This window comes from Peromyscus maniculatus, chromosome 1 (genome assembly GCF_049852395.1).
Source record: "Peromyscus maniculatus bairdii isolate BWxNUB_F1_BW_parent chromosome 1, HU_Pman_BW_mat_3.1, whole genome shotgun sequence".
Taxonomy (NCBI): Eukaryota; Metazoa; Chordata; class Mammalia; order Rodentia; family Cricetidae; genus Peromyscus; species Peromyscus maniculatus.
The window spans coordinates 194,377,996-194,387,787 of NC_134852.1; the positions used below are offsets into that span (position 1 = coordinate 194,377,996).

At 45.1% G+C, this 9,792-nt stretch overlaps 1 protein-coding gene across 3 annotated transcripts in view; it reads right to left on the minus strand.

The window, feature by feature from the left end:
* Positions 1-1,207: 1,207 nt before the first annotated feature.
* Positions 1,208-9,792, minus strand: part of Morn4 (MORN repeat containing 4) — an 11,814-nt gene continuing 3,229 nt past the window's right edge. For all 3 annotated transcript variants that reach the window (XM_076563115.1, XM_006990467.4, XM_016008763.3), the window contains exons 2-5: positions 4,394-4,491; positions 3,479-3,593; positions 2,628-2,737; positions 1,208-2,444 (exon numbers count right to left, since the gene is read on the minus strand). In XM_076563115.1, coding sequence (XP_076419230.1) covers positions 2,296-2,444; positions 2,628-2,737; positions 3,479-3,593; positions 4,394-4,460 — 441 coding nt within the window. In that variant the 5' untranslated portion in view covers positions 4,461-4,491 and the 3' untranslated portion in view covers positions 1,208-2,295. The remainder of the gene's footprint in view (positions 2,445-2,627; positions 2,738-3,478; positions 3,594-4,393; positions 4,492-9,792) is intronic.

Here is a 9,792-nt window from a genome sequence, read left to right on the forward strand (position 1 = left end):
TTGCTTGTCTCTTCTGTGGGTACTTTCTTCTGCCCTAAGGTGGGTGAACCAGGGAACCTAGTGAAAAGGTAGGAGGTGCAGCTAGAAACCAAGGAAGTTGGTTCCTGAAGGGGCTGTTACTTCTGACTTGAAGCTAGAAATCTTAATTGTGCATGACATCGCTGGAAAGTCAGCGATGGCCCCAACCATCCACATTTGACTTCTTCCAGAGGAAGCAGTTGCAGAGGAAACCTGGTCAGAATGTGTTCCTTATTTTTGAAAGGCCTCCAAGCTGAATTCCAGCCACAATGCCCTTTCTTAACTTAGATGTCATTTTGATCCTCACCATTGAGTGCCCAAGACAGCCCAATGCCTTGTCACATTAGTAAACAATGACACCTGGTGGATAGACACCCGGTCTACACTCTAGAAGACTGATCAGCCAAGGTATGAATCTTGGGGACTTGGACTGAGATAGGACCATGCTTTTGTCTGAAGCCACTCTACTTTTATTATCAAAGCAGATCACCTTGTTACTATAATAAAATATAACAAGTGAAACTTGAAAGCCAATGCAGATTTCCTGGCCAGATGCCAAGGACCTTCCTAAAGACAGTGGAGCCTGTGGGATCGGCCTTATCACTGAGAGAAGCCTTAGTAATTCCAAGCAAACAGCCCACTATTAGAGTGGTAGCCTAGGAAAGCTCAATGACTTTTTTTTATTGTGTATGCATATGTGCAATTACTAATGCAGGCAGTGTGGCCATCAGTAACTGATGTTACGGAGGTCTGCTCTACCACACTCCACTTTAATTTTTCAGACACGGTCTGTCGTTGAATCTGGAGTTTGCCATTTTGGTCATACTGGCTGGCAGCAAGTATCTGGGATCTGCTTGTTTTTAATTCTCCAGTGCTGGGGTGACAGGCATACAGCAACCACATCTGGCTTTTTATGTGGGTGCTGGGGACTCAAAACCAGGTTCTCATGGCTTCACAAGTTGGCTCTTGGGCTGCTTTTATAGTCACCTTCCGGAGCAGTGGGACTTACAGAATAGGTTTAGGGCTGATGGGAAAAGATCTAGGCCCGAAAGAGACAGCCTAGAAACAGTGACATCATGCAGCCAAGTGTTCAGTGTTAGCTCCAAGCACCTCTCTGTTTGGTTTCCACAAAAAGCAAATGGGTTGATATTCTTGAGACCCAAGTCCAGGAAGTCATGAACACAAAGTATAGGCAGTTGTGGTGACTGGTTTATTCCTATAAACACTTATTTCTACAGTACAGTTCAGAGAATAAATAGAGGTACACAGCTGTAATGTCCACCACAGTCTGCTGTTGAGGGAGATTTGAGGGTGGGAGCTGGGGCTAGGGGGAGGGACCTAGGCTAACTGGAGACCTTGGGATGATTTTGGCAGGAAGATCTGTCCCAAGCTCGAGGGCCAAGGCTCTCGAAGATTCACGAGTAAAATGGAGGAGCCAATGCCAGTCAGTTCACACTCGGATGGATCTGAGTCTTCCCACACCCAAGGGGCTGTGAGTCTGATCCACTGATGCACTGGGAAGGAACTCTCAGTGCAAGCCTTCCTGGGATCCAGGTCATTCCACAGGAGGCCTGGATAGGCCTGCCCCTTGCCCTGGATTGAACAATGAATACAGGTCATAGTTACTCTTACACTGGTTTCTTATTTGGCTGTTCATGAAGGGATCCTGTCTGACATCTAAGGGAGAGGCACAGATGGAGACTGGGCTATCTGCAGTAACTCAGGTAAGGAAGACAGTTTACTGTAAAGTTGAGGGAGAAGAAAGCCACACTCTTCTTACATTGAGGGGGACTAAGAAGACACAGAGACCAGCCTGGAGCCAGGCCTCAAATGCAGGGAATGAGGGGATAACACACAGAGAAGCTCTGGCCTGGGCTTTACAGAGCGGCTGTGGTCTAAGTCACCCCTGTCTTTTTCCTGATTTCTCCCTGGCAGCACACAGGATCATCTGCCACAAGGGTGGGTGGAGTGAAGAGATTCTATATGGTTTGACAGCAGATAGAGAGAAGGCCACGGCACTGGGTACCAAGGTTCTAGAAACACAGCAAGGAGGCAAGGGCGGCCCCTATTGAGCACATAAGGGTCAGGGAAGGACAGACTGCTCCAGGGTCTTGGGGCCAAAATCCTCCAAGCTTTTCTGCGACTGAACTCCTGATTGGCGGGTGACAGAGCACCTCACAGGCTGTGGCACCACGGTCATTCTCATCTCATATCCGGCTCATTTGTTCACCTCCCGCACGCGTACAAGGGATGTTTCCAGCTGTGCCCAGAGCTGCATCAGGCAGTGAGATTCCTGGCTGACTTGGAGGCACTCTGTGCCCGCTGAACCACAGCAGAACACTTCTCACGCCGCAGCAGCGTGTTGTTCTCAAACAGACCTTCATTGCGGGGTATTCCATGAGAGCCATCAGGGAAAGTCAGCAAGCCTTTGAGGAGAGAGAATGAGAAGGCTTTAACGTTTCAGGTCAGCTCGATGGACAGAGGCTGAAGAAGAGGAAAGTGAGGGACATGGTCACGACAGATTGCAGGAGAGTCACAGAAGGATTAAGATTAAGGAGTGCTTCGGCCCATGTGACACTGGATTTCCATCCTACCGAGCTGAAACTTACCAAAACCATCTACTCTGCCATTTTTAAATTCCCCCTCAAAGGTCATGTTGTCATATCGAATGAAAACTCCGACGCCATTAAACTTGCCCTGGGCAAACTCCCCCTCATACCTGCAGAGACACCAAGATATTAGTTAGCCGTTAGTGGGTGGGTTAGCTGTCCAGGGTAACCGAGGCAAGCCGTTACCAGTGTGCATTAGTCAAGACGCAGAGCAAAGCTCGATCTGCCCATCCCAGAGCTCTACCTGTACCACTTACACCGTTCCCTAGCAGCAGAGAGGGGTCGAAGGCATATATATGAGGTCTTAATTCCAGGAAAGAATCTAAGTGAACAGAGGTAAAGTAGAAGGTCACGGACCTCTTTGCCATTTCCAATTTCACATCTATTTAATTTGATATATTTGTTTTGTTTGGAGACAGAGTGTTGCAACGTAGCCCAGGTTGGCCTCAAACTCAAGATACTCTTGCCTCTGCCTCCTCAGAGCTGGGATTACAGACATATGCCGCCATGCTTGGACCTTATGTTTATTTTAAAATAATAAGGGCTGGCAAGGTGGCTCAGTAGACAAAAGAAACCTGTCTCCAAGCCTGATGACCTGAGTTAAATCCTGGGGACCCACATGGTGGAAACCTGCTCCTCTGACCTTCACATGTGCTGTAGTGCACCTTCTACAAATAAATAAAAGTTAAGTTAAAAAAATCAAAGTAATCAATGAAAGAACTGCTTGCCCCTTGTCTGTTCTCTTTAGGGCCTGGGCAAGCTCCAGGCTGAACAGACAATCACCAATGCCCCATGTTTTTTATCAGAGTCTCACTAGTTCAAAGACTGAGAAAGGAATGACTAATACTTACCTTGAGCCATCTGAGAAGGTCAGTACTCCAAAGCCATTAAAGAGTCCATTCTCAAAGTGACCCAGGTAGGTGCCACCATCTGCAAACATCAGTTGACCAAAACCATGTCTCCGGCCTGAGCAAAGAGAAGGACAGGGACCAGGTTGGAACGAGGCAGATTCAGGGTCCCTTCTCACTGGCTTAGCAGTCCACACTTTCCATAACCTTACCCACAAAAAACTGCCCTTCACCTCTGTGAGTGTGGAAAGCCCGATCTCCTTGGGGCACAAGCCTGGCCACAGTGTGAACTGTCTCTCACCTCTGTGAGTGTGGAAAGCCCAGTCTCCTTGGGGCACAAGCCTGGCCGCAGTGTGAACTGTCTCTCACCTCTGTGAGTGTGGAAAGCCTGGTCTCCTTGGGCAGTTTCTTGGCTTGCTAGGACTGAGCCTGTGAGACTCTAAAGTGTCCAGGCTGAGTTTCCAAACTGAACCACTACACTGCTTCTGGTATAGTTTCTAGCATAGGTCACGGCTCCAAAGACCTTTGCTATTCCTAAGACTAGATTACTTCCAAGCATAAAAAGCTGTCAAAAAAGCTCAAGGCAAGGAATGTCACTGTTCTTGAGTGGCTTCACTAATTCCCACATCTTCCTTAACTTCTGAAGACTCACTGCAATGAAGTCATTGCAGTGAATCCTAAACTCGCTAATTTGCACCCAAAGGAACTCATTTGCTCCTCTGGGTACATTCCCATTTAAACGACAGCCGGTGTTAAAGCACTCTGAGTCCAGAAGTGGGAAGACGGGACGCATTTCACTGAACTCATTCCGCGTTCCTTCATTAAGCGCTGAGATAAGGGGCAGGTTCTATGTGGAGCTGAGTCCTGCAGTGAGGAATGGAGATCCAGGAAGTAGGCTGCCCCAGGGGCCCTTCTCACCCTCCTTCCACTCGCCACGGTATTCCTCCCCACTGGAGTACGTGAAGGAACCTTTCGTCAGAGTCATGGTGGTAGCTTACAGAAGAGAAGGATGACAACTATAAGAAACAGAGAAACCAGTGTCACCCCATGGCTAGAGAGGCTCTGCTCTGGTTTGTACGTACTAGCTCGGGTGCACTTAACAACCCACCCTCCTCGTCACCCACCGCCACATCTGCTAACGCAGCCTCACCCCGCTTCTCTAAGTTTTCTGCCAGCTCCTGGTTCCTGTGACCTGGGCTGGAAATGGAAGCTAAATCTGCAAATATTGATGTCTACTATGTGCTTAGATGTGCTTCATTGCCTCAATGAAGTTATAATATGGTTCGTAGGCTCAGCAGGTGAAACACCAAACTGTACCAGAGACAACGTAATTCCGTGACAACACAGACGGCAGAGATTAGCAAGTAGGGGGGTGAGCAGCCCTCAACACAACCATGGTGCATGTCTGTAATTCCGGTGCTTGGAAAGCAGAGGCAGGCAGATCATGTGTTCAAAGCCATCCTCGGCTACATGAAACTGTCTCAAAAATAAATACATAGGAAAAAGGATAAAGCAAAAATGAGCAGCAAAGAAAGTAAAAGAACAACAAACAGGGAAAAGAAGAAGCTGCTCTGAGTAGAGAAGATGGCTTATTTACGGAGCTGCAGATACACTGAGACCTTGCGTTTTCAAAAAACCACAGATGTAATACAGACTCCTTCATACTGTAGACGAAGAAACAAGGTGCAGAGTGGTTAAAAAGTTTTTTGGTGGTGCTGGGGAGATGGCTCAGTGGTTAAGAGCACTTGTTGCTCTTTCAGAGGACCCTGGTTTTATTCCCAGCCTCAAATGGTGTTTTTTTTTTTTTTTTTTTTTTTGTTTTGTTTTTGGAAACAGAGTTTCTCTGTGTAGCTTTGTGCCTTTCCTGGAACTCACTTGGTAGCCCAGGCTGGCCTTGAACTCACAGAGATCCACTTGCTTCTGCCTCCTGAGTGCTGGGATTAAAGCCGTGCGCCACCACCGCCCGGCTTCACATGGTCTTTTACAACCATCCAACTTCAGTTCCAGGGTATCCAAAACCTCCTTCTGATTTCCTTAGGTACCAGGCAAGCACATGGTTCATATATGTACCCACAGACAAACATTTATACACATAAAAAAAAAATCTAAAAAACGTTCAACAAAAATTTTGTTAGCGGCTGAGCAGCCCTCCCTGACCATGCCAGCCTTCCTTCCTTCATGTTGAGCCTCTGGTTTTAGGGCAGATCACTTCATTGCACTCTCTGAAAGCTATAGCAGCTAAATTAGGGAAAGAACAAGTCTAGCAGCGGTGGGGGTGGGGGTGGGCTTGTGAAACAAGGATTGTAATAGGATGAAAGCAGTGATTAAGGACAATAAACATGACAACAGGAGGGGTTGTAGCAGGGATAGCCTCCTATCGAGAGACAGACTTGCCGTAGTCCGGGTTAGCTATGTGCATTACTTGGTTAATGGAGTGTTTCCAAAGATGGTAATAGAGATACGTAAATGCAGAGATTTGAGAAGCACCAGACTTGCCCTTGTGCAGCACATAGACCTGTTCTGCTTCCAGTGCATGAGTTCAGACTAATATTCTAGATGAGGACAGAGCATATTGAGCAACTGTCCCAGCTGACCACAGAAACATGAACTCAGCAAGACCTAGAGGGCTGCCCTCTGAGCCTAGCCCCACGGTAATGACTCACAGTTTCATTGGGAAAAGAAATAATAGTTGTTTCAAGCTACTGTGTTTTAGAGGTATGCGTTATCACCCAATAAGAACTGACATATTCATATGAATGGATGATGGAGGGCATATGAGAGCAGAAAGCATACTATGATAAGTATATCATAGAAAAAGAAGCCACACCAATATCGTTGGGGACTAGTGGGTGGTAAAATAATTTTGTATTCAAGGATATCTCATAAGAAGGGAGATAAATGCTTAAGATATCATTAAGCATAAATGGAGACAAAATTAATAAACAATAGAAATATTTTTCAAATTTCTAAATGCAGATTCTTAGGCACAAACTCAGACCTATTGAGTCAGAGTCTGTGTAGTTGGCGGTTGGGAACCTATAGTTTTCACAAGTACATCATTAGATTTCCACTTGAAAGCCTGTGGACTCTGACTGAACCATAGGGAGACACTGAAAATTGCAACTGAAAGATCTCCATGATGAATATGATGAATAATTAACCCGAAGTCTCACGCAGGTACCTGGCTGATGCCAACAGGACAAGTGCATCTTTTCTTCAGAATACAGAGACTAGATCTCATGCACAGAACTGGAGAGGATCCTTAAATGCCATGGGCCTGGTGCTAGTGATCAGCTTCCTTGCCTTTCAAGTAGCACAGAAACTGAAACTCTTATCATCAGTCCAGTATCAGAGCAGGCTTGGGTAGAGGTCAATGTGGCGTCTCAGCAAATACAACATTAATGAGAGGAAGATAAGAAGTTTTCCAAGAGAAAACAGAGTTGAGCTAAAGTATTCTGGCTATAGGTCATCAGTAGCTCTTTCTAAAACTAAATGAGTTAATGGCAGTCAGAGTCAAAGGATGCTACAAATTGTAAGCATGCCGGGCCTGGTGTCACAGGTCTTTGACCCCGGCATTCTGGAGGAACAATCAATCAATCAATAAATAAATAAATAAATAAAAAATAAATAAATAAATAATAAAAACCCTAAACTGCAACCTTCAAAACACACCCACCTGAATCTGAAGAGCTGTGTGTATGTATATGAGTGTGTGTGTGTGTGTGTATGTGTGTGTGCGCACATGTGCATGTGCGTGTGCATAAGAGAAGGGTCTCTCTTTTTTTTGGGGGGGGGGGGTTTCGAGACAGGGTTTCTCTGTGTAGCTTTGCGCCTTTCCTGGAGCTCACTTGGTAGCCCAGGCTTGCCTCGAACTCACAGAGATCCGCCTGGCTCTGCCTCCCGAGTGCTGGGATTAAAGGCGTGTGCCACCAACGCCCGGCTAGAGAAGGGTCTCTTAATGAAGTCCTGACTAGCCTGGAGCTTGCTATGTAGACCAGACTAGCCTTGTATTCAGAGAGATCCTCCTGCCTCTGTCTCCTGAATACTGGGTTTATGACATGTACTACCAAGCTTGGCAGAAGAATTGTATCTTTTTGTTTTCTTTTCTGAGAGTGGGTTTCTTTGTGTAACAGCCCTGGCTATCCTGGAACTCGCTCTGTAGACCAGGCTGGGCTCAAACTCACAGAGATCTGCCTGCCTTTGCCTCCTGAGTGCTGGGATGAAAGGCATGCATCACCACCACCGGGCAGAACTGTTACCTTTGACTAAATTTTCTAACTGTATTGTCATGATGAAGTCTGTCACTAGACTTAGAAGATCTTAAGATAAGGGCATTTTCTTTAAATGTTTAGCAGTGGTTAACCAATTCCTCTTCACTTTGGTAAATTACTGTAGTGAGATTTAACGAGCGGGTACAATACTTCAGAGGGACAATACTTTTGTACCTATCTATTTACTTTTCCTAAAAGCTACATGGAACTTCCAGAGTGGCACCTCACCTCGTTCTACAGGGATTAGGGAGGGTTAAAAAAAATGAGGATTATCTATGGACAAAGTAAATCTATCCTTTTTTGTTATGCTATTAGGTCTTGGGCCAATGTCTTAAATATTTTTTTTTTTTTAAATTTTTCTGAGACAGGGTTTCTCTGTGTAGTTTTAGTGCCTGTCCTGGATCTTACTCTGTAGACCAGGCTGGCCTGGAACTCACAAAGATCCACCTGGCTCTGCCTCCCAAATGCTGGGATTAAAGGTGTGCGCCACCACCACCCGGCTTAATATCTTAAATATTTACGGAAGGTGATGAAATTTGAGATTTTATTTTTTAAAGATTTTATTTATTTATTTATTTATTTATTTATTTATTTATTTATTTATTTATTTGAGTGCTCTATCTGTATATTCACCTGCATGCCTGAAGAGGACCTTGGATCCCATTATAGGTGGTTATGAGCTACCATGTGGTGGGTGGAAATTGAACTTGGGAACTCTGGAAGAGCAATCAGTGCTCTTAACCTCTGAGCTATCTCTCCAGCCCCTGAAAATTTATTTTTATTACAATGTAGTAAAGCACTTTTTAAAAGTGCTTTAAATTTATGTAATGCATATGAACTTGATTGAGTGAATGTATACTATGTGTATGCAAGAGCCCATGGAGGCCAAAAGAGGACTTTATATCTCCTGGAACTGGAGGTACAGGTGGCTGTGAGCCACCGTGTGGGTTCTGGGGACCGAGGCCTGGCCTTCTGCAAGACCTGTACACACTCTTAACTGCTGAGCCAGCTCTCCAACCTCTCATTTCTTTCTTTCTTTTTTTAAACCAAGCTTACTAAAGAACATTTATGTATTCACAGTAGCTTTTGTCTAAATTAAGAAGTTTTTGTTTGGTTTTTGAAAGAGGGTCTCTCTATGTTGTCATGTTGACCTGGAAGTCACTATGTAGACCAGGCTGGCCTTAAACTCAAGAGAGAGCCACCTGCCTCTGCCTCCCAAGTGCTGGCATGCTCCACCATGTCCAGCTTAAATTAAGAAGTTTTAAAACAAAATAACAGCTGGGCAATGATGGTGCACGCCTTTAGTCCCAGCACCTGGGAGGCAGAGGCAGGCAGATTTCTGTGAGTTTGAGGTCAGCCTGGTCTACAGAGCGAGTTCCAGGACAGGCTTCAAAACTACACAGAGAAACCCAGTCTCAAAAAAAACAAAAAACCAAACCAAAACAACAATACCTTTCCCAACCTAAGAATATTTATTTCCCAGTTAGAGCGGATTTGTTTGGAAGCAGCTACCTTAACTACCTACACATCTCCAAACTGTTGCCAAAGTCACCTTTCTTTGTTAGGCAGTCTTACAAAATTCTTTTAGTTATCCTAAAGAAAGCAACCGTGGGTTTTTAGAGCTCTAAGAGAAGGAAATGAAAGCCGTGATGAACAAAGATTAGGAAACTGGGGACACTGTTTTAAATAAAAATGAAATAATTGGGTTTTTAAATTTATAGTTCTAATCTCCCTTCAATCTGGAAAGTAAGCAATGGCATTGTTACTGTAAAGAGGTCTTGTTTAGGAAGAATATGGGATAGCTAGATTCAAGAGAGCGAGAAGAGAACACTGGTGCCAAAAAGAAGGTTTTTAAAAAGATGATGGGGACTCGAGAGTGATGGGCTCTCGGGAGCAATATTGTCAGAACACTAGCCTGTGCCAAGGGAAAGGAGAAATGCCTGCGCCCGGGCTCTAATACAGCGAAGTTACTCTGGATGGTACCTAAGAAGTTCGTGGATGATGGATTGCAGAGATGGTAACCACCAAGTAACTGAAAGGACTCAT